At 43.8% G+C, this 26,209-nt stretch overlaps 1 protein-coding gene across 1 annotated transcript in view; it reads left to right on the forward strand.

Annotated features, from left to right (window-relative positions):
* Nucleotides 1-26,209, forward strand: part of LOC126336876 (pickpocket protein 28) — a 115,931-nt gene that overhangs the window by 16,341 nt on the left and 73,381 nt on the right. Inside the window, exons 2-3 of the mRNA XM_050000984.1 lie at nt 487-684; nt 20,884-21,117. Of these exons, the coding sequence (XP_049856941.1) occupies nt 487-684; nt 20,884-21,117 (432 nt within the window). The remainder of the gene's footprint in view (nt 1-486; nt 685-20,883; nt 21,118-26,209) is intronic.

Raw genomic sequence — 26,209 nt, forward strand, 5'->3', positions numbered from 1 at the left:
CCATTACTCTACTACGCAAACATAGGGGTTAGACACGTCTGGTGTGAGACGTTCCCTGGGGGGTCCACTGGGGACCGAACCGCACAGTAACCCTGGGTTCGGTGTGGGGCGGCGGAGGGGTGAAGTGGACTGCGGTAGTCGTCGTGGGGTTGCGGACCACAGCGGCTGCGGCGGAGCCGGAGCGTCTCCGTCATCTCTAGGTCCCCGGTTAACATAACGTAGTTAATAATTTGTGCTGTGAGCTTATTAGTTAGATGTCTGGTGACGATTTGCAACGACTGAAACTGTTGCAGTGAATCACTTCGTCTTTTGATACCACTTTGGTACAATATGACTTTGAAAAAGTAGAGTTGACTTTCATCTATTTGGTTATCTGGTGTAGACTGTCTGCCGAGAGCAGAGAGCCTCGGCTCGGAAATTGCCCGGTACACATACTGTGTTACATACAGCAGCGGGTCCGCAGAGCGGTGTGTGGGTCTTTTGCAGGCTTAAGGAAGGCGCGCTGGGTGGTGCAGTGAAGCGCGCCGTGCCGCCGCTGGAGAAGCTGGACTCTCGCCGCAGCCTGCGCAACATCCCCGGCGCCAGCGTCAACCACTCCGTGTCGCACTTCTCAGAGTACTGCCGCAACACCAGCATACATGGCCTGCGCTACGTCGGCGAGGTAGGCCGCCCCGCTGCCGAGAGGTCAGTACAGAACTGTTAATTACGAGAAACGCTTAACAACCATCTAAGTCAGCGTTGCCAACCTTTCATGGACTATTACTCCTGGATGCAATCAGACATTAGCTAGTACCCCTCCCCCCACATCCAGTCTCCCTCCCCTCTACCACCATGTGTTGTCTCCCTGTTCTATATTATCACAAACTTTAGCACCTAACTAAAGCGTAGAATAAGTGTAGAATAAACGACTTCTCGGACCACTTATTTTTAAAATGATCAATGATATTTAGTGTATATGTTGTTAAGTCGGCTATTTAGCTTTTTATGTTGGTAACGCCACGTAGCGCTCTATATGAAAATGACTGGCTGTGCTGTGTGCAGTCTGTGGCTGGTTGGCATTGTTGGAATATTCGCTATTGTAGTGTTGGGCAGTTGGATGTGAACAGCGCGTAGCGTTGTGCAGTTGGAGGTGAGCCGCCAGCAATGGTGGATGTGGGGAGGGAGACGGCAGAATTTTGAGAGCGGACGATCTGGACGTGTGTCCATAAGAAAGAGTAAATTTGTAATACTGGATATAATGAACTGATATATATAAGACTTTTGAACATTATTAAGGTAAATACATTGTTTGTTCTCTATCAAAATCTTTCCTTTGCTAACTATGCCTATCAGTAGTTAGTGCCTTCAGTAGCTAGAATCTTTCATTCAGCTGGCAGTATTGGCGCACGCTGTATTGCAGTAGTTCGAGTAACGAAGATTTTTGTGAGGTAAGTGATTCATGAGAGGTGTAGGTTATTGTTAGTCAGGTCCATTCTTTTGAGGGGTTATTGAAAGTCAGATTGCGTTGCGCAAAAAAAAAAAAATGTGTCAGTTTAGTGTTGATCAGATTAAGTAAAGTGCGAAATGTCTGAGTACGTTCAGTTTTGCTCAGCTGTTTGAAAATCAAATAACGCAGAGGTTTTCCAGCACAGTGAAATACAAATTTTCCTACGGGGATGTTTCAATGTGTGTGTGTGTGTGTGTGTGTGTGTGTGTGTGTCTGTGTGTGTGTGTGTGTGTGTGTGTGAGAGAGAGAGAGAGAGAGAGAGAGAGAGAATGAGTGCTGGAGGAATTCGTGGTGCATCGGAAATGCTACCCACAACTCCTTCTCAGACAAGAAATCTAACTATCGTCAGTGAAGGTACACACTTGCTACAAAACATGCTTCCTCTGCATTACTCTTCCCCATTGTGACACTTGCGCGACCTGCACACTGCAACCCCATTTAAAATCAAACAAGTTCTCATGTGTGCACTATACTTACTGTTCACAAATCACTACCTTAGTTCTGAACTGGCAGAAATTGGAGGACTTCAGGCTGTTAAAGCTTGGTGCCTAGCCACTCTAATAATAATAATAATAATAATAAAATTTTGTGTAGCTCTGTAGTAGCCCTTGTTTAGTTACTGCTGTGTCGTACTGTCAATAAATTCATTTATCTGTCTCGAAGTGAGTAATGAAGCAAATTCTGGATTACTGCAGGTACTATCTACAACTTGGAGAAGACTATCAACAACTTGCAGAAATTTTCTTGAGATATTTAGCATTTGTTACGTGTGTGTCTCATTTTTATCTTCAGCGATGTACTGGACAAAGTATAAAATATGTGTGTAGTGGGTGGACTAATTGAGGAAACTGTAACCTTCACCGCATTAATGCTGATAATTGAGAAAAATTGCTTAGTGATAACTTATATAAATAATATGGGAGTTTTACAAAATTGTGATAATAGTGATGATCTTTTGAACATAGTTTAGTTTATTGACTAAAACAGAATCGAATTGTTTAGTTTTTACCCCTCATAAAATTTCATTTTATCCCGCTACACACCGTTGGGTGGCTTGCGGAGTATAAATGTAGATGTAGATGTAGAATTACCCCCATGTTGGGAACCACTGATCTAAGTGGTTACACAAATCACTGAATACAGTACTGGTTGTTAAAATTATAAAACCAGGAAAAACAGAAAGTAACCAATTGTTACTAATTATCTATACACAGTAAAGTCGGCCATCTCAGCCGTCAGACTCGTTCGTAAGTCCGTCGCCAAAGAGTCGCATACTCGCAGCCAAAAGAAGTGCATTGGGGCCAAAACTGGCAGTCGATAACTGGAGCAGCGAGCCAGTCAGTTCCCACTGCGCTCTTAGAACTCGAAAGACATATTGACATTAGAGTGCCTCTTGTTACAGTGCTATGACGGCGAAGGACGTTCTATGAAAGCTAACAGACAGGAATTGCATCCTACTGGAAAGACCCGAAATAAGACAGGGCAGTTCCAGCTGCGGGAAAACCGGAAAAGAAGAAAACAGAAACTGTTTGAGATGCCGTAATGTAGAACGACGTTGAATATTAGGTTGCCTGATTAGAAATGAGGAAGTTCTCCGCAGAAACCTCTGTGGACCAACGTGTTATATCGACACCCTCATTTTGTGAAGCTCTTTCTCTTGGATAAGTCATTCGATTTTTCTGACGTTGTAATTATTTGTTTGTCCATACATGCACCTCACACCTACCGATTTCCGTCCCATTCAGGTGATTCCTTCGTAGCAAAGCTTTTTTTTTTGTCTTAGAATGTGTTACGTGTCTTTTATACAATGGTTTCCAGTGGAACATTTCTTCGCGCTTCAGTGTTCTGACTGGATTGATGCGACTTACCACAACTTTCTCACTCGTGCCAAACTCTTCGCACTTGCACATTGCATACTCAAGTATGTGATGGATGTATTCCAATCTCTGTGTCTTATACATGCCCTATCAGCCTGCTGCTTCTTCCTGTTATTGTTCTCAATGTGTCAACTTCCTAGCTGTTTCTGCAGAGAACTTCTTCATTTCTAATCAGGCAACCTAATATTCAACGTCGTTCTACATTACCGCATCTCAAACAGTTTCTGTTTTCTTGTGGCCCTTAGGAAAGCACTCATTCGACTCGGCATTGATTCATAGAGTTGTTGGATGTCCTCTAGATGGCTTTTTTCCACGAAGGGGAAAAAAAGCGAGGCGTAGCATATCGTCAGCGAATCTCTGTGGTGTAGGAGTGCTGCGGAATATAATTAAAGGGGGTCCTACTATGAAAAGAAATGGCACCCCAGACCACCACAACTGGTTGTGGGGTTGTATGGTGAGCGACAGCTAGGCTTGTATCCACCGCTATCCAAGGGGTCTCCAGATACATCTTAGGCCTGGAAACTCGACGAATGGAGCAGAATTGTTTTTAGTGATGAGTGTCCCCCCCCCCCCCCCAACTGAGCCCCAAAGACCAGCAAAGACGTGTCTCGAAACGCCCTGGATAGCGGTGGGATACCAATCTGCCAGTCGACCCCTGTATGGTCGACAACCAGCAGTGATGGTCTAGGGTGCCATTTCTTTTCATAGCAGGATCCCTTTGATTGTCATTCTCGGCATCCCTACAGTACAGCGGTACGTCGACCATACTCTACGCCCTGTTTTGATGCCCTTCATGGCAAGCCATCATGGGCTTACATTTCAGCAAGCTAATGTCCGCCAGTACACGGCGATGTTTTCTACAGCTGGTCTTCGTGCTTGCCAAACCCTTTGGTAAACAGTAAGGTTGTGGGATCTCTCCCAAATTGTGAACGTTTCCAACGATTGGCAGAGTCCTTTAAGCAGTTCTGGATTTTGAAGATCTAATGTGCCAATTGGGCAGAATTTGGAACGATATCCCTCAGGAGCACATCCAAAAACTCTATCAGTCAATTCCAATCGGTATGACTACTTGAACAAGGGCCGGAGGTGGACCAAAGTGATCTTGACTTGTTCGATTTAAATTCTTTCACTTAAATAACTCGTCAAATCTTCTGAAATTTTAATCATTTGTTTGTCTGTACATGCGATTTCCGTCGCATTGGGCAATACCGTCACGGTCTTAGAGTGTATTTATCTACGAGATATGTGGCCAGTAACTGAAAAAGTGCCATGAAGATCTCTCCACTGGCAAAAGATTCCAAATTAGTCCTCCATTCGGATCTCTAGGAGCGGACTACCAAGGGGAGGCACTGACGAAGGGGTTACCTCCTGCCAGTCGGAGCCTGGAATGCCGGAAGTTTGTATATGGAACCTAGAAAACCTGATAAGAGAAATGCAAAAGCAGAGTCTAGATAAAGTGGGGGTCACTGAAGTGCAATGCAAAGCAGGACAGCTCTGATAAGACGAATATAGGGTAAAAACAGTAACAGAAACTGGTGAACTGGAGTAGGATCTGTTGTGAATAGGAAGACAGAGCAGAGAATGAGTTATTGTGAACGGTTCAGTGAAGGGGTTTCTCTCATCACAATCGACAGCAAACCAACGCCAACAACAACAGTTCAGATGTACATGAAGACAACACAAGCAAAGGCCGAAGAGATAAAATATGTAAGGTTACTGAATAGGTAATTTCGTTTGTAAAGGAAAATGACAATATAATAATTATGGGGTACTGGAACACTGTTTAAGAATCACAAGAGGCTGTATTTGGAAAAGACCGGGAGACACGGGAAGATTTCATCTGAATCAGGTTACCTTCCATTCAGAAGGCTGTTGCACGCAGCGACTCTTATATTGACTTGTAAATAACAGATTTCAGCTATCAGTCGTCCTTTTTAAATTTTATTGGCAGATTTAGATTTCAGCTAGAAACCAGCCATTCTCAGTGATAAGAATAGGAGACGTACATAGTTAGATGATGTCACTCAAAAGTTTCAATTAATGGTTAAACTCATATGGTTTGTATATTACATACCACTATCGTTTTTGGTCAATGCATGTAATGCCTCTTCGTCGGGCTTCATCCACAGTTCATTGAATACTAGTGTTTGCGGAAGGCGGGCTGTATGGAGAACACATCGGTTGGTTACATGGCGCCATCTATGTGAACTACGTATAAACCTTAAAGGAAGTAAACCACGATAAATTTAATTACATAAAATGAAACATAACTTCATCTGGATTACATTATGGTCAGAAAGAGAGTCTCAAATCAGCTTTTGGACGATAATGTGAATTCAGCAGCAGATATAGATGCATAGATTTTTGGACAACATGGTTGTGGAGAGAAGCATCGATTAGGTTGATTAATCAAAAATTTAAAAACAGTCTTAATCGCATTTATTATTATTATTATACCGCTAACCGGCGTTTACACCATTGGTCGACTGCTGGTGGTGTCACTCCTGTCTACATATCGGCAGGAAACCAGCAGTCGACCAATGGTGTAAATGCCCAGAAGATGGCCCCCTACGTAGGGTTGAAACCGGTTGGCGGTATAATAATAATAGTAAATGCGATTAAGACTGTTTTTGAGTTATAGATATAGATGCAGATCACTGTTTGCTAATGATAGAGAGGGGACTTAAGTTTCAGACAGTTGTGCGGAAGAACCTATGTGGAAGGGGATGGGATAGTGAAGCACTGAGGAATGGTGAGATGTTTTTGATGTTCTCTAAGCCTGTATGCACTGCGATATCGAAGATGAAGAAGAGTGGGCAGATAAAAAGGGCAATCACAGATGTAGGACGGACAAACATAGTTACAACCACGCTAACTGCGAAGAGACATTGGATAACAGAAGAAATACTTCAGCTGATAGGCGAAAGAAGGAAGTATACTCAGACAAAGACAGGAAAACAGCTATATAAATCACTTAGAAATGAAATAGAGTGATGGGAACCCAACACTAAACGGCTCCTGGAAAAATGTGGAGATATCAAAACGAAATGGTCTTCAGAAGGACTGATGCAGCATACAGGAAAGTCAAAACAGCCTGCAGTGAAATTGAAAGTAAGGGTGTGTATTGTGTATTGAAGCGGAGACCTAGAAACGACGGAGAGACTTCGTCTCGCAGTAGCCCTCAGTGGTTCACAGCCACACAACAGGCCGCAGCAGTCCATCCGTCCCACCGCCGCCGCACACTGAACCCAAGGTTATTGTGCGATTCGGCCCCTAGTGGACACCCTCCCTGCTCCCCTCCTCCCCCCCCCCCCCCCCCCCCCCGCCCCACACCCCTTCGGGAGCGTCTCATACCAGACGAGTGTAATCCCAAATGCCAAACTATGTGGTAGAGTGATTACGGTGTACGCGTACGTGGAGACAGTGTTTGCGCAGCAATCGCTGACATAGTGGAACTGAGGCGGAATAACTGGAACCAGCCCGCATTCGCCGTGGCAGATGGAAAACCGCCTTAAAAACCATCACCAGGCTGGCCGGCACGCCAGACCTCGATACTAATCCGCCGCGCGGATTCGTGCCGGGGACCAACATCGTGCGGCTAGCCCGGCGGGTTAAAAGTGAGGATGGTAACATTATGAGTGATATGGAAATTTTGTTAAACGCAGAAGAGTGAGTGGATTGGCGGAAAAAGTACACAGAACGCCTCTTCGGGGGCGAGAGCTACGACGTTCTGTATGTTTCATATTGTCAGTGTCAGTATATACAAAACGCTTGTGTGCTCTAAATTGCTATAGCTTCGATCAACAGACACCGTAAGGGACAGTTTCTCGCAGTATGTGCAATCGTTAATGGCCTCATTTCTGAAAAACGGCAAAATCTCGGCAGTACATGTCGTATGTCTGTTTTCTCTCTCTGTTGGCAGGTTATTTTTTGGAACCGCTGAGGCCGCACAATAATTCACGCCACGCACGCAACACAAATTTTTTGTTTGGCTCAATTAAGGGGAAAATGTATGTCAAACAAGCGGCCATTTTGTGAATTAACGGCTCCCCAGAGGCTGCTGGTCCTACACACAAGTCCGCTCGTAGAGGATCCAGTGCACCTGCCATTACGACAAGATGGCGCACACATGCTAACCCGCCACATCACGCCACCCTCTTTGCATGGCTGTCAGACTGAAAGCACTCTGCCGAGTGCTTTTATTTAATTAGAACGCAAGAGGCTTTGGTGAGGTCACCGCACTGCGACGCATAAATGTGTCGCGCAGTGCGTTGTTGACATGGATTTCATTACTCACAAAACTCGCTTGGGTCACTGAGAGGATGTACAGTGGATCCATAATCTTGTCTGGTTTCATCGTTCACAAGTGGTTGATTACTAGATTAGTGGCGATTTGAAACATACGAGGGTTGGAACTTAAATAGTGGCAACTATTTATTCACAACCCGTACAAAAGAGTTACATGTTTGCACCTGTTACTGACCTTCAAAGTAGTCACCAGCGTTGTGGAAGGCGTAGTATACCGTTAGCAGAGCCTGTTCCGTTGATGGTGCGAATGGAGCAGTCGACTGCCTATCGAATCTCTGGAACAGTTCTGAAGCGAATGCCACGAAGTGGTTCCTTCATCTTCGGAATCAAATCAAAGTCCCAATCCTGGGAATATGGTGGATGGTACAGTACTTCCCAGTCCCGTCGACCGAACAGAGCAGCCACAGCTTGCGCTGTATGCGCCCGCGCATTGTCGTGCAAAATGATGGGTGAGTTAAGCAGAAAGTGTCGCCGGTGATGCCCCAAAAACGAACAGTAATATGGTGCAGTGACGATCTGCCGTGGAGGAACGTAATGCGTTAGGATAACACTATCGCAGTCGAACACGAGAATCACCATAACTTTAGACCGCTCCATTCGCACCATCAACAGAACAGGCTCTGCTAACGGTATCTACTCCTTCCATAACGCTGGCAACGGGTTGTACACAACGCTGGTGACTACTCTGAAGACGGCCGGAGTGGCCGTGCGGTTCTAGGCGCTACAGTCTGGAACCGTGTAGCCGCTACGGTCGCAGGTTCGAATCCTGCCTCGGGCATGGATGTGTGTCATGTCCTTAGGTTAGTTAGGTTTAATTAGTTATAAGTTCTAGGCGATTGATGACCTCAGAAGTTAAGTGGCATAGTGCTCAGAGCCAATTTGAACTAATCTGAAGGACAGTAACAAGTGCAAACATGTAACTCTTTTGTATCTGTTGTGAATAAATAATTGCCACTATTTAAGTTCCAACCCTCGTGTTAATTACGCATGCTGTCGCATACGTACCAATTGCATCTAGGAAGAGTTACCACTATTTAAGTTCCAACCCTCGTATTAGGTACGCATGCTGACGCGTACGTACCAACTGCATCTAGCCGGCCGGTGTGGCCGAGCGGCTCTAGACGCTTCAGTCTGGAACCGCGCGACGGCTACGGTCGAAGGTTCGAATCCTGCCTCGGGCATAGATGTGTGTCATCTCCTTAGGTTAGTTAGTTTTAAGTAGTTCTAAGTTCTAGGGGACTGATGACCTCAGATGTTGAGTCCCATAGTGCTCAGAGCCATTTGAACCATTAGTCACTACAGTACTCATTTACTGTAACGTCACCACGTGTTTCCGTTAACGACCACGGGAGGTCAAGTGGAATGATAGCATGGTCGGGTAATACCTAACTTTATAGGAATGATGTTCCGACCGTGCGCTGCAGGATTTGCATTGTTAGCAGTGTTACTGTCGTGACTTGCCGTTAGTCGCCGATAGTGATACAGAAATGCAGGACTGAAACACATTACTGCTGCAGACAGCCAACAAGGATATGGATAAGGTGAGCATTGTTTTACTAAAGCTGTTTTATTAAACCAACAGCAGCAATGTTGCTGCTCTCCGCGAGTATCACCGACGCATTAAAGGAATAGGGAGAGGTTCTCTTTCCGCCCCGGCGTTGAAGAACATGACTCGGAAGTTCGAATATCCGGCGATTTGGAAAACGCTACTGGGAGAGGCCGACGGCCAATTGCGCCACAAAATGGTTCAAATGGCTCTGGGCACAATGGAACTTAACATCTGAGGTCATCAGCCCGCTAGACTTAGAACTACTTAAACCTAGCTAACGTAAGGACGTCACACACATCCATGCCCGAGGCAGGATTCGAACCTGCGACCGTAGAGGTTGCGCGGTTCCATACTAAAGCGCCTAGAACCCCTCGGCCACATCGGCCTGCCAATTGCGCCACAGATTGTTGAAGAGGTTACTGTTGCCGTGGCTGAGATTGATGGACTTACTGTGCGATCAGCAAGCAATACACGAACTGTGTCACCACAGGTGAGAGTTCCACGGTCAACCGTTCGAAAATTTCTGCGAACAATTGTGAAATGATATCCGTACATACTTACAGCCTGTCGTGGACGCAGATGGTCGCCACACTGAGCAACGTTTGTACCCTGGAAGGTAAACATGGTACGCTGTTAACAAATGTTATCGTCTCATGTAGAAAATAAAATGTGTTTTTCTTCCGCACGTCCTTACAAATGTTTCCACGAAGTCTCATGGTTCTACGATCACTCGTTTTGCATCGGGGTCCCCTCAAGTAGCGAAAGTTTAATTACAACCACCCTGTACGTCTCCCGCAGGGATAAAGATAATAAAACAGTATGACGCCTAAAGAGGCATGTAGATATTTTCCCTCATTCAATATAGAATGTAATAACACAGAATCATTAATATCAGTATAAACCAAGCTCCATCGAGCACTGTACAGTGGCTCGCAGGGTACATATGCAGATGTGGCTGAAGTAACTGAAGAAGAATGTGATTGAGATCACACTAGATACAGTACGAACTACTGGGGAGAAATCTTCTTTACTGATAAACCCGGAGGTCTGGTTGAGACAGCAATTCTCCCGCTTGTTCTTTCGATAGATTGTCTCTTCAGCTCATGTCTGCTGCGGACTTTCACCCTTTCTCAGTTGGGTAGTGTAGCTTGGGTAGCCCTCTGCCATTCTTTCTTTCTTAACCTTATCCCTTTCAAAAATGTCTTCACCAATGCTTTACGCCTGAGTAAAAACCCCGTCTGTATAATTCTCCTTCTAGTTGCTACTTTCCACAGGGAATCCCCACATGTGTCAGTATTTCTTCGTCGGTAACTCTACCCACCCACGACGTTATTAATATTCTGTTATAGCACCGTAACTCAACAACTGCAATTATTTTCTTCTCAATTACTCTCATTGCCCCCGTTTCGCTTCGTCATACAATTATGCTTCACTACGCATTTATCCCTGAGTTAATGCCTATATTTATTTATTTTTTTTTAAAAAAAGCTTTCATTTTTTGTTGAAAGCCTTTGTATCCTGGTGTATTCTACTAACGACACCTTTTTTCTTCTCTCGTAAGCTGTTCCTTTACTTCCAAAATAGGTAAATTCTTTTACAGTTGTGCAGCGGATTAGCTGTACAGGTAGTCGTTTTTCTCAGAAGTGTCTTAATTAATGTTTCATTTAGTTGTGGGTTGTACCTTCTTAATCTCCATCTCAGCAGAGCGTTTCCTGCAGCTGATCTTCGCTTTCTGACAAGACTTCTATAGCGTATCACAGCTACTTTCTGACCGCGAACCTTATGTTTCCGTTGATTCCGTTGATTTTTTGGTTCCTTCGTCTGTTGATCGTTCATTATATGTATCAGGTAGCACAGATGACAGTGTGCCTCAATGCCCTAGTCCTCCAATAACAATTACTTGCTGCCCATGTTACATGCACCATTGTACAACAATTTCTCTGTACAGGCACAAATAGTTCTCTTGGTTTCATAATACACATCAGCTTTCCGTATTATCCTTAAAATCTGCTCCCAATCGACTTTTTCAAATGCTTCTTTAAGGCTAAGAACTCCATGATCTTATCTTTACTCAATCTCTTACAGCATTCAAAAGGTGGATTATTGTTTCCCTGGTTCTACTGTCTTTTCTAGATACAACTGACATTCTGCCTTATATTCATTATTCCCTAACATGAAGTTAGATAGTATTTAGATCGATATGAAACAAGATTCCATGTACTCGTACGATATTGTTCACGTCGCTTGCCTGATATTTTCTTTCATATTGATAGTCTTAGTTAATGCCACTTGTTTCAAAAACCCTTTCACTGATTGGCATGGTCTATCATGAGTATATGACATAATCTCTTTCCAGCTACGTAGTAGATCTCTGGGGGATATCATCTTCGTCAGGTTCTCTTCTTCATCTTTAAAAATATTCTCCTCTTAATCTCCCGTCTCCTTCTCCTGAATTCAGTTGCCACAGGTTTTCCAGTGGCGTATTTTGTAACTATTATGTAATTTCTCAGTGTATTGTTTCCGTACTTTCGTCACTTCTCCTTTTCATAAATTAATCTACTCTTTACGCCTCATGAACCACTACACCTAATACTATGTTTTCCAATACGCCGTTTCACTTTCAGTTCGTTGTTTTTCACGTGCTCTGAGACCTCCTCACCTATTGGTATAGCAAGGATCACAATCGTAGCAACCGAAAAAGTGTGTAGCAGAAGGGAACGTAGCGGAAGGGACTGCAATAATAATAAATGGGAAAGTGTATAGCAGAAGAGCGGCTATTAGGAGTAAAGTGAATGGTACTGAAATGGAAGTTACACAAACAACTGACAGGAAAGCTTTACTTGCAAACGTCACGTATCATTGGTGGCATACAAGAGAGATTTCGTGGTGAAAATGGCTATTAATGTTTCTACTGAGTAGTTTTCTGCGGTCCTCCACGACTTCCTGTCCTATGCCAATCTCTCCATCTCAGAATAGCTCATACACCCAACGTCTTCAGATACCGTATTTGTCCCTGTCTTCCAGAACAATTGTTGTCCTCTACAGCTCTCTCTAGTACCGTGGAAGTTACTTCTTGGGTTTTAACACACGTGCTATAATAATGCCCCGGCTTCTAATCATTATTTTTACATGATTCTTTCCTTGGGAAGACCATTTTTATTTCTTATCAGGCATTTATTTTTCACCATCCTTCTGCAGCACCACATCTCAGATGCCTCAATTCTCTGCTTTTCCAGTTTTTCCAAAGTGCAGGAATGAGAAGAATTATTACATGTTGCTCAACGGCCTGGCGCAAGTCTGTCAATTGGACGCCACAATGACGACTTGCGTGTCCCTAGCCTACCCCAGTAATACTACTGGGGAAGAAGACCTATGATGTTGAATCCGAACCAATTGCTCTTCAATCGGTGAGAGTTGACGGCTAACACAAAGACAGACAAAAATAACTGTGGCATTCGATTCCGTGTCGTTTTGGTTACCATGCAAGAGCTTCACTGCTACACCACCAGGCTCGACATCTGATTAAGATAACTGTACGATCTCGTCTAGTCGTCAGAGGGAAAAAGGCTTACCGCTGCTTTAAGATGTCAGTGGACTGTATTATGGTGTAGTATGCGCTCCATTTCCGTTAATACTACCTTTCAGAAACGGAGCCACTACCCAGAGAGATTTTTTTTTTTGTACCCTCTTGAGGTTAAGTGAACACTGTTCAGTTCTCTCAACAAGAGAGTCTTTGGTTGGTGAAAGATGGCCGCAGTGTCCAGTTCATACTAACAAGTGATACATTTGCATCTGTAGTGACCTTAGCACCAATAAAATAAAATTATTGTTGATTTCACTAACAACGATACTTCATTCGTTAGAAAATAAATTACTACATGTTACTATTACATTCTGTGATCTTTCAAACGCATTTAACTCTGTAAATCACAACATTTTTAAGTAAATCAGAATATTATGGTGTAACAAGAAAGGCGGTAAAATGATAGAAATCGTATCTGCCTGACACGGAACAAAAGGTTTCAAAAGGAATTAGTTCTGTATTACGTTCTCAGTCATCATTCAACTGGAAATTGATTACATGTGGTGTCTCTCAAGGGTCCATCACAAGGCCATTATTTTTTTTTGTGTCTTTTAATGACCTTCCAACAGTAACATTAACAGATGCCAAGTTGATTTGCAGATGATACAGTTTTGCGGTCAATAGCAAAATACGTTTAGCTTTAAAAAGTACAGTTAATGAAAATATTATAGGATGTTTTCTAGGCAATTGTTTGTCATTAAACATTGAAAACACACGTTATACGCTGTCCAGACTTACAAGAGATTCTTACTCAATGTTTATCTACAACATGACGAAAAGAAGATAGAAGACATCGACAGCATTAAATGCTTGGGATTAAATCTTGATAATAAATTCAATTGAGTGTAACATGCCACATAACTTCCGAAATGATGGAACTAATCGTCTTTTGCAGTGCGAATCTTATCAGACACGTGGGATATAAAATCATAAAAAAGGTATCATACTTCGTCAGTTGCTTCCAGAATATTATGCGAAATCACTTTTTGGGGTAACTCATTAAGCCAAGTTACAGATTTCCGAGACCAGAGTGCGTATATGTGTATATGAATTACACTACTGGCCATTAAATGATTTAAATGGCTCTGAGCACTATGGGACTTAACTTATCAGGACGTCAGTCCCCTAGAGAACCTAAGGACATAACACACATCCATAACCGAGGAAGCATTCGAACCTGCGACCGTAGTGTGGCCATTAAAATTGCTACACCACGACGATGACGATCTACAGAAGTGAAATTTAATCGACAGGAAGAAGCTGCTGCGATATGCAAATGATTAGCTTTTCAGAGGATTCACACAAGGTTGGCGCCGGTGGCGACACCTACAACGTGCTGACATTAGGAAAGTTTCCAACAAATTTCTCATGCACAAACAGCAGTTGACCGGAGTTGCCTGATGAAATGTTGTTGTGATGCCTCGTGTAAGGAGGACAAATGCCTACCATCACGTTTCCGACTTTGGTAAAGGTCGGATTGTAGCCTATCGCGATAGCGGTTTATCGTATCGCGACATTGCTGTTCGCGTTGGTCCGAGGTCCAATGACTGTTAGCAGAATGTGGAATCGGTGGGTTTACCGAGGGTGATACGGAACGCCATGCTGGATCCCAACGGCCTCGTATCACTAGCAGTCGAGATGACAGGCATCTTATCCGCATGGCTCTAACGAATCGTGCGGCCACGTCTCGATCCCTGAGTCAACAGATGGGGACGTTTGCAAGACAACAACCATCTGCACGTACACTTCGACGACGTTTGCAGCAGCATGGACAATCAGCTCGGAGACCATGGCTGCGGTCACCCTTGACGCTGCATCACAAACAGGAGCACCTGCGATGGTGTACTCAACGACGAGCCGGGTGCACGAATGGCAAAACTACATTTTTTCGGATGAATCCAGATTCTGACTACTGCATCATGATAGTCGTATCCGTGTTTGGCGACATCGCGGTGAATGCGCACTGGAAGCGTGTATTCGTCATCGCCATACTGGCGTTTCACCCGGCGTGATGGTATGGGGTGCCACTGGTTACTCGTCTCGGTCACCTCTTGTTCGCATCGGCGGCGCTTTGAACAGTGGACGTTACATTTCAGATTTGCTGCGACCCGTGGCTCTACCTTTCATTCGATCCTATCGAAACCCTACATTTCAGCGGGATAATGCACGACCGCATGTTGCAGGTCCTGTACTGGCCTTTCTGGATACAGAAAATATTCGACTGCTGCCTTGGCCAACACATTCTCCAGATCTCTCACCAATTGAAAACGTCTGGTCAATGGTGGCCGAGCAATTGGCTCGTCACAATACGCCAGTCAGCACTCTTTATGAACTTCGGTATCGTGTTGAAGCTGCATGGGCAGCTGTAGCTGTACACGCCATCCAAGTCTGTTTGACTCAATGCCCAGGTGTATCAAGGTCGTTATTACGTCCAGAGCTGCTTGGGTACTGATTTCTCAGGACCTATGCACCCAAATTGCGTGAAAATGTAATCACATGTCAGTTCTAGTACCACATATTTGTCCACTGAATACCCATTTATCATCTGCATTTCTTCTTGTTGTAGCAATTTTAATGGCCAGTAGTGTATTTGCGGTGTAAGCTCAAGAACATTCTGCCAAGGCCTTGAAGCTGGTGCTTTGTTGTCGTGGTCTTGTCTTGATTGTAGACATTTTAATATGTGATTGTCTTGGATTGTGACCTAGTCGCACAGATCTCGACGTAAATCGTACATAGTGTTGCCGGAGTATGTTAGCTCTTATTTTGTTTAATTTGAACAACATGGTGCCGAAGCTTCAGTACTGTTATTATGCTCTGGTTACTTATAAGATTTTAGATTAAGAGCCAACACGCCGCTTCAAGAAGACGCAGCTCGTTTAAATTTAATTTAAATTGTTTATAGTCTCTGCGTGCGATACTAAAGAACTGTTTATTATACACGCTGTACAACAGGCTACGTCGACATAAATATCTGGTCTGCCCTATTGCTTCTGATTTTCAAGTTTATTATCTTTCCTTTTCTTGTTCTTTAGATAGGCTAATAAACATTCATTAACAAGTTATCAAAATTTTCCATCTAGTTCAAAGTTTACGTCCAACCAGAGATTCTAACAGTGTGCAGTATTTTAATTTTATACTAATTCTTGATTGTCGATGTCGATACTGTTAATAACTTGTGCAGATATTGCATGGGGGCTTAATTAAATAAAATACAAATAATTTTAATTTTTGTCGCTGTTAGTCCGGTTACGCAGTTTCGTAACCGGTTGGCCCTGAATTTTCCATCTAGTTCAAAGTTTACGTCGAACCAGAGATTCTAACAGTGTGCAGTATTTTAATTTTACACTAATTCTTGAATGTCGATGTCGATACTGTTAACTTTTTCAGATATTGCATGGGGGCTTAATTAAATAAAATGCAAATAATTTTAATTTTTGTCGCTGTTAGTCCGGTTACGCAGTCTCGTAACCGGTTGGCCCTGAATAGTATTAGTACGCAATCTGACTGCACAGAAAACAACAAAGAATGAAAGGAAATTTCCGTTAACACAATTAATTAAGTCCCCAGCAACTATAAAAGCTACGAAAAAACAAAGCACAAATGTGAATGTTCTGTGTGTGGAAGTGTGATTCAACGTACACATCTGGCACGGTTCTTCCTCAATACGGCAAGATGCTTTAAACGCCATTTACAATGAAGAAATTAAAAAAAAACAGAAATACTATGATTGCACAAAATGAAACCAGAATTACAGTCTAATACAGAATACAAGCCAGATGCTTTGTTGACTGAACCTGTGACCAAGAGGCATTGTTATTTTGGACATCTAAAATAAAAGAATTTCTTTACCTTCATATATATTGACGAAAAATACACTTTGATCATTACAACATCCCCAATCGAACAACATATGGTGTCTTGCCCAACAGAACAACTGTACACGACATGCTCACAACTAGTACTCTATCGACATCGTCTCAACAAGCACTGATCACGCCTACCTCAGAACTACGACTGCCCACAGCAACTTCTCAGCTGCAACTGCCAGTGGAGGCGGCTGAATAATACTCTTTGGCGCAATCTTTGGCGCTGTGAATCAGTGTAGCCACCTTTCAATATTCACACTAAAATGCAGTTAATTTCACCTTTTACTTTTCACTTGATAATTCCATTTAACGTCAAATATCTTCAGTTCTAATCAGCAAAGAATCTATTTTTCTCTCTCTTTAAATAAAATCAAGTCATCTTTGGATGATGAAAATTACGCCACTTGGTGCAGTTAACACTTTGATAAATTGAACGGAACACTTCTTAAAATAACGTAGTATATTTTCAATTCTTCACTCTAAACAACAAGCAATATTATGAATCGCAACGACGTAATAATAGTAATCACAGGACAGGACTAAGAATAGTAATCGGAATAGTAATGAGTTAACAATAATCGTTACGTACTCACATATGTAGACACAAACTACGGTATTACACTTTGTTCTCTTTTAACTTTGTGCTCTTACTCTACTCCCTTTTAATTAAAATTTTTACTTAAATATTTCAAAAATTACTGATTAAAATTATTATGAAAAAAAGAATTACAGTAATATTTCTCTAACACTAACGGAAATATGAGATTGGTTACACCCTGCTGAAGAGACTGGGGATGCCAAATACTGCTCTTCAATATATTTTTTTCCGTAACGAAATTCGTCATGAAAGTACACATCTTTCCAAATCAACAGCTCAGCTCATGGTATCAATACAAGAAATAGTAATAATCTTTATAAAGCTTTCATATCACATTATTTCATCCAAAACGATGTCCACTATTAAGGAATACTCATTGTCAATAACTTGCCAGCAGCCATAAGAAGTTTTTCTGATACTAGTTTTCCGTTTAAACGGAAAACCTGCGCATTTTTAGTAGAAAAATTAGCGTCTGTACTGTAAATAACATCAATTAAGGCGAATGTTACATAAAATCAGACGTCTGCTCATCTTCAGCGCAACAGTATGGTCAGTGAAAATAAGTGTTGTAAACTGCTTGTCGTCTGATGATGTGTGGCTACGATGGCTCAATAATTACCTCACATGCCTCCGCATAAATAAATTTACATGCTTGTGACAACTTCTTTATTGCGCTTTTAAAAAATTGTTCAAATGGCTCTGAGCACAATGGGACTTAACATCTGAGGCCAGCAGTCCCCTAGAGCTTAGAACTACTTAAATATAACTAACCTGAAGACATCACACATACATGCCCGAGGCAAGATTCGAACCCATGACCGTAGCGGTCGCGCGGTTCCAGACTGGCCTAGAACCGCTCGGGCACACCAGCCAGCCTACTCCGCTTTAAAAGAAAATTTGTTTAAGATCTGATCAAAAGTACTCGCACATCTGTTAAAAGGGGCGAAACCAGAGGAGGTAGTGATGATGAACTCTGGGATCTGGAACGAAGTCGATCATCTCAGAGGTGCCCATCTCAAAGCTATTCCATTTGGTTCAGCCTGGAACTCTGGGCAGGCCAGTCCATTTCAGGAACGTTATTGTCCACAGACCATTGCCTCACTGATGCTGTTTTATGGTAGGGTGTCATGCAGCGTCGGATCCGAACTTTTCTTCTATGGCTCTCAGAATCTTATGCTGTAAAATATGTTCATATCCTTTCGCATTAAGTATTTTCTCAAGAGCGAGAAGACCGCACCCCAACTACGAAAAACATTCCCATGCCTTAACATCACTTTCTCGACACTTCACTGTTAGCACTACACATGATGATAGGTAAGATTATCCAGGGGTTCGCCAAACCCAAACACTTCCATCGGATTGTCACGGGTATGACGTGATTCATCACTCCAAGTCACTCTGTTCCAATTATCTACTGTCCTTTGGCATCGCTATTTACACTATCTCAGGCATCGCTAAGAACTGACTACAGTAATGTAAGGCGTATGAGGGCTTGCTCGACCATCGTACCCAATTTACGCCTAGTCATTGTTCTATTTGAAATGCTAGTTGCACTTTGTAACTCACGGATGGTACCTTCCACTGATTTTGTGCGATTTTGTATAACCACTCTCTATAAAGCTCGACAGTCCCTCTCCGCCAGAATGGAATGTCTACCTGGTCTTGGTTAGCTGTGGTTGTTACTTCCAGTTTCCACTTCACAATCACATGACTAGCAGTCGGCTTGGGCAGCTGTAGAACTGTTGAAATATCGATGACGAATTTCTTACTCAGGCGACATCCAATGACTAGTCTACCTTCGAACTCACTGAGCTCCCTGATCGGCTCATTCTGAGGGCTATTACTTCTCTACTGACAACAAAATACTCGCCGTCTACTTTTATACTGGTAGGTCCGAGCCTCATAACATCTATTCGTCAATCCCGCATAGCACAGGAAAGTTTTGATCGGATAATGTATTCTACGCTACTGGCCTTAAAATTGCTACACCACGAAGATGACGTGCTACAGACGCGAATTTTAACCGACAGGAAGAAGATGCTGTGATATGCAGATCATTAGCTTTCCAGAGGATTCACACAAGGTTGGCACCGGTGTTGACACCTACAACGTGCTGACATAAGGAAAGTTTCCAACAGATTTCTCATACAAAAACAGCAGTTGACCGGCGTTGCCTGGTGAAACGTTGTTGTGTTGCCTCGGGTAAGGAGGAGATATGCGTACCAATATGTTTCCGACTCTGATAAAGGTCGGATTGTAGCATATCGCTATTGAGGTTTATCGTATCGCGACATTGCTTCTCGCGTTGGTCGAGATCCAAAGACTGTCAGCAGAATATGGAATCGGTGGGTTCAGGAGGGTAATATCGAACGCCGTGCTGGATCCCAATGGCCTCGTATCACTAGCAGTCGAGATGACAGGCATCTTATCCGCATGGCTCTAACGGATCGTGCAGCCACGTCTCGATCCCTGAGTCAACAGATGGGGACGTTTGCAAGACAACAACCACCTGCACGAACAGTTCGACGACGATTGCAGCAGCATGGACTATCAGCTCGAAGACCATGGCTACGATTACCCTTGACGCTACATCACAGACAGGAGCGCCTGCGATGGTGTACTCAACGACGAACTTAGGTGCACGAATGGAAAAACGTCATTTTTTCGGATGAATCCAGGTTCTGTTTACAGCATCATGATGGTCGTATCCGTATTTTGGCGACATCGCGGTGAACGCACATTGGAAGCGTGTATTCGTCATCGCCATACTGGCGTACCATCCGGCGTGATGGTATGGGGTGCTATTGGGTACAGGTCTCGGTCACCTCTTGATCGCATTGACGGCACTTTCATCAGTGGACGTTACATTTCAGATGTGTTACGACCCGTGGCTCTACACTTCAATCGATCCCTGCGAAACCCTACATTTCAGCAGGATAATGCACGACCGCATGTTGCAGGTCCTATACGGGCCATTCTGGATACAGAAAATTTTCAACTGCTGCCCTGGCCAGCACATTCTCCAGATATCTCACCAATTGAAAACGTCTGGTCAATGGTGGCCGAGTAACTGACTCGTCACAATACGCCAGTGAGTACTCTTGATGAACTTCGGTATCGTGTTGAAGCTGCATGGGCAGCTGTACCTGTAGACGCCATCCAAGCTCTGCTTGACTCAATGCCCAGGCGCATCAAGGCCGTTATTACGGCCAGAGGTGGTTGTTCTGGGTACTGATTTCTCAGGATCTATGCACCCAAATTGCGTTTAGATGTAATCACATGTCAGTTCTAGTTTAATATATTTGTCCAATGAATAGCCGTTTATCATCTGTATTTCTTCTAGGTGTAGCAATTTTAATGACCAGTAGTGTACATGCATGCCCACTATTTCACTAATATAATGTGGAAGCAATATTAAAATTTTTTTGTAAATATGTACTACATATTCTTGTTTTGTCATGTTGCATATCCTTGAGGATTTTCTCACTATGAATCTATCGGTTTGAAAAGATAATCTAATCTAATAAAATAAAGAATAGTTTCGAAAGATCCATAGAGGCTAACATAAATAAACTACTACCACTTGTTATGTGCATTGTGCTTTGGCTTTCCCTAGGTTTCTGTGGCTGATGCTGTTCGGTTTGAGCCTGGGGGTGTGCAGCAAGCTGATCAACAACGTCTGGATCAAGTGGGATCGGTCCCCCGTAATCGTGACGTTCGCAGAGTCCTCGACGCCCGTGTGGCAAGTGCCGTTCCCGGCGGTCACCATCTGCAGCGAGACCAAGTCGCGCCAAAGCGTCTTCAACTTCACCGACGCCTACAACAATGAAGCCAACCTCACGGACGAAGAGTGAGTACAGCGCTGCCTATAACATTATTTCCGTCAAAGTGATTATACTTCCAGACTGACAGGGCGAGGTATCAAAATAATTTCGCTGACGTTTCGTCTCCATCTGCGGGAGACATAATCAGAGATAAACTGACAACTGTATTGAAAGTTGAAAGGGACTCCGAATTTATAGGCGTATTTGTAGCCTATACAGGCTGTCTCGGGAAGAACGGTTAATATTCAGTGATTTGACAGTAAGGATCGTTCGAAGCAAAAAAGGCTAGGAAACATAGGCTCTGAAATCTTCCATATTTGTGATTGTACAGATATCGACCCTAATACGGACAGATCGAATCTAGCATGATGCATCTTTGATGCAGCGAGTTAGCGTCGCTGACGAGGAAGTCACATTGCCCTAAAAGAGTGATCCTTGGTACCCCTCACCTGCTCTCCGCCTGAGTCTTCTTAAAGAGAAAGTGCGTGCGGTACGCGATCGCGAATAAAAGATATTAATCTTTAGAATTTTAGTTATTTAGACAGCAGGGGATGATACCTTAAGAGCTACGAACACTTGTTCATTAGCGAAGATAAACAAGTGCCCATAGCTCATAAGGTATGTTAAGAGCCCATGTTTTTGCTTCGAATGATTGATCCTTTCATGGCCGTGCATACAACCCTTCCTCGTGGGACACCTTGTACATAAAGCACAACACTTTGTCATGTAATTCCGACTACGTGATTATCTCTTGCTGGCAATGTTTTTTCGGTTAAAAGTAATCGTTTATTACTCTCTTGTCGCAGATTCAGAATTCATCTGTTATTTTCTTTGACTTCTTCTTCTTTTCTGTGAAAATTATAATGGTGTTTCAAATTCCTATTTCCCCTCTACATAAGTGCCTATAATAATATTAATTCATATTCTCCATTATATTAAGCATGTTCCCTGACCGTCGATTTAACAGCGCCACTGCCTTTTTTGCCTGGCTGAGCGAGTTGTAACTCAACCTTTCGTGGTTGTGATACATACTTACAAAGTGCCTGTAGAGAATCATGTACATCTTTTGCAGTTCTCAAGCTTTCTTTTACTTTCCTCGTGAGGTTAAAAGCTGCTTGAATCTAATGCTTGGCCAAAACCTTTGCTATGGGCTCAATAACTTTGGGGTCAACGGAAGCGTCCGATTCCACCCGTCTGCTTTGACCCATGTCATCAATATGGCAGAAATGGCTATTCTCAGCGTATCCAGTATCAATATAGCGCGCATGATGTCACACTACGGGTCAATGGAAGCGATAGGGAATTTCTGTTAAGTCCTACACGTCTTATCATTGATGGGGTGCCATCTTTTAGCAGAGTAGAAATCTTTCTTTCTGGCTGGGTCTCACGTTTCCGAAACGGTGTGGCTAGTCGGATTTCAGATTCGAATACAGTTGATGTATTTGCAATATGATCACACCAAAATCCCCTTGCAGGTTATCGATGAAGGACACTGAAGGCATATTATTAATAGGGGACGGAGGAGGGTGGGGTGAGAGCGAAGGAAGAGTTTTTACTTATTTATGGTGGGGTTCTTGGACTGGTGCTAGCCTTCAAAGAAGGCATCATATCAGCACAACATTCAGCTTAATGCCATGTTTGTTTACTTGGGCCGGCCATTGTGGCCGTGCGGTTCTAGGCGCTACAGTCTGGAACCGCGTGACCGCTACGCTCGCAGGTTCGAATCCTGCCTTGGGCATGGATGTGTGTGATGTCCTTAGGTTAGTTAGGTTTAATTAGTTCTACGTTCTAGGCGACTGATGACCTCAGAAGCTAAGTCGCATAGTGCTCAGAGCCATTTGTTTACTTGGTAGGAAAGAATGAATGAAAGTAGAGCCCAGAGTCTACTATCCGCGAGAAATTTCCGCCGCGATAGCTGCGTGGTCAGCGCGACGGATTACTAACCGAAGAGGCCTGGGTTCGTTTCCCGGCCTGTACGAAGATTTTCTCCACACGGGAACTGGATGTTTTGTTGTCCTTACGTTCGTATCGTCATAACTGACATTCCACTATTGAGACAGCTGTATGGGAACGGGAAGGAAGTCAATAATTAAAAAATATTGTTCTTGAGTAGCACTGTGAGGTCCGCCGTGCTTAAGGTCCACATTTGAAGGAAAGATAGGTGTCACATAGCCTCACTCCACGAGATACTGCAGAAAGAGTTGGGATTTAATCCACGACACTGGTACAGTGTCGATCTTAATGACATTTCCTCACATTGAGAGCCAAATGCCGGTGATAAATATTTCTTGCACCATCAGGATTCGAACTAGCTACCTCCAGCTCGAGCGCATCTAACAAAAAGTAACTGTGTTATTAACTGTGGTTATAGGAAAAACGTGATAGAGAGATCAGTCCGATGCACATTATAAATACCGTAGAATATTACCAACCATGGTGCCCTCGTAAGCCTATTGGCCTGACTGCAGCCAGAGTGCAGCGTTTCTCCGTCGCGGCAATAGGAGGGGGAGGGTGGCGCCGCGACCACCTTTTACCACCGGGAAAAATTACAGTAGTCATTTGATAGCAAGCTGAGTGGACCTGGAGCCGTACAATGTCTCCAATAGTAGGATTAGATTTAAACTGTTTCAGCGACCTAAGCAATTCTTCTTACCTTCCGCTGTATATGTCACAAGGAACCGATCACTGTGGCTTGGTGGTTACACACTTAACTGCAAAGCTGACAATCATGCTTGAAGAAACATTTTGTATAAGCATGCTTGTTCTTCTGTAGGATAATTCTGCGCAAGTATTTTTGCTGTTTACGCTTCCTGCGGATTGATCGATTTTTATTAATATGAACTTGTTGAAGCATGCTTAATACACATGCCTGAGAGCGAGTACTGACATTGAGAAGACTTGTACAAGCAATCGCCTGGTGTGAAGCAACGTTCTTAGCGCATTACGCCGAGCGACATAAAGCAAGTTAATCGCAGACTGTTGGAAAAATTTTTTTGACTGTAGGAAAAGCAACCTAGTTTCAGGAATATAAATCGAAAGCTAACCACGGGGAGCTGAAGAGGTTTTCCATTCGCTATGTTGCTAATAAAATAAGAAACCGAACAAGTGCAAGTAGCACTTGCGCTCTGAGGGTTCTGTACAAACTTAATTATGAACACCCATGTTCAGAAAAAAACACTTTGAACGACTAGGGATAGGACGTTCATATTCACAGGGCATATACTGGGTGGTCAAAAAGTCAGTACAAATTTGAAAACTGAATAAATCACCGAATAATGTGGACAGAGAGGTACAAATTGACACACATGCTTGGAATGACGTGGGGTTTTATTAGAACCAAAAAAATACAAAAGTTCAAAAAATGTCCGACAGATGGCGATTCATCTGATCAGAATAGCAATGATTAGCACAACAAAGTAAGACAAAGTAAGGATGATGTTCTTCACAGGAAATGCTCAATATGTCCACCATCATTCCTCAGCAATAACTGTAGTCGAGGAATAATGTTGTGAACGGCACTGTAAAGCATGTCCGGAGTTATGGTGAGGCATTGGCGTCGGATGTCTTCTTTCAGCGTCACTAAAGATGTCGGTCTATCACGATACACTCGCGAGTTCAGGTAACCCCAAAGCCAATAATCGCACGGACTGAGGTCTGGGGACCTGGGAGGCCAAGCACGAAGAAAGTGGCGGCTAAGCACACGATCATCACCAACGGTTGCAGTTACAAAACCAGAATCACGCATTTCCTCGAAGAAAAAAGGCCCGATAACGGTAAATGTGGTAAATCCAACCCATACCGTGACTTTCTCGTCGTGGAATGGAGTTTCCACGAGAGCTCTAGGATTTTCGGTAGCCCAAATTCTGCAGTTGTGGGGGGAATTTGTACGGATAGCATCGGAGGGTGCCAACCAAACAGTAGTGTATGGAATGCCGGTGCGAGGTGCGAGGTGCGACTGCACGAGCGCTGACTTCCTCGTGCATAGTCGTACCCGCAACCATCTCCATTTCTTCCTGAACCATCTCAACAGCATTACGCCTTGTGCTCGTTCGGCCACTACGGGGTCTGTCGTCTAAACAACCTGTGGCTTCGAACTTCGAAATGATTCTCGCCACAGCTCTATTTGTCAACGGACCTTTACCCGTTCGAATCCGCTTCCTATGGCGATAGGATCGTAAGGCTGAACTAGCACATTCCACATTCTGATAATACAGCTTCACTAAAAGCGCCTTTTCAGGTAACGTCAACATGCTGCGACTGCTGGAGCATCTGATTCTCTCTTTTTTTCTTTATTGTTATTTTTATCACCTTATACAAAGGCGGGCTGTCAGCAGCAGTGTACGACGCTCTTCAGCCTTGAGTTTGACAATAAGTATTTACATAAAGGAGGCACAGAGAAGACAATCATAACGGCGGGCAAAAAATGAAGACACTAAAATACAAAAAACATGGGGCCGTTCACGCTGGACGAGAAACATCACGAACACTAGTTGACACGGTGCACATAACAAGGATGACGGCGACGGTACACGTGAACAGTGGTGGCGTGACGGCGATAGAACACTAAACACATCGAAGGCACACACACGAGACGCTGATGGGAATGATCTCCGGCGCGCGAATGTTCACTGAGCGTGTGCGAGTCCGGGGACCTGCCAAGGGAGGGGGAGGAGGAAAGGGAGTGAGACAGGGAGAGGGGAGGGCAGATGCCTTGGTCAAGGGAGATAGGGGGAGGGGAGAAAAAAGAGGGGAGCCCAGGGGAAGAGGGGTGGAGGAAGGGGACGGGGGAAAAGGAAAGAGAAGGGAGGGAGGGTGCCAAGAGGAGAGGACACGGGAAGTGGGGGTGGGGAGGATCAAAGCTGATAGGAGGGGTAGATGGAGGGGAGGAGGACATCATCAGGGAGGGGGAGCTGGCGGAAGCCACCTTGGGAGAGGGTAAGGTGGGTGGAGAGATGGAGACCGGGTGGGACGTGGGAATACAGGTGCAGCAGCAGGCAGGGGTGGGAGAGGATGCGCGAGACAAGCAGGGAGGAGGGTCGAGTTTGCGGGAGGTGTACAGGATCCGTATCCTTTCAAGGAAAAGGAGGAGGTGGGGGAAAGGAATGAGATCGTACAGGA

Source organism: Schistocerca gregaria, chromosome 2 (assembly GCF_023897955.1).
Source record: "Schistocerca gregaria isolate iqSchGreg1 chromosome 2, iqSchGreg1.2, whole genome shotgun sequence".
NCBI classification, from domain to species: domain Eukaryota; kingdom Metazoa; phylum Arthropoda; class Insecta; order Orthoptera; family Acrididae; genus Schistocerca; species Schistocerca gregaria.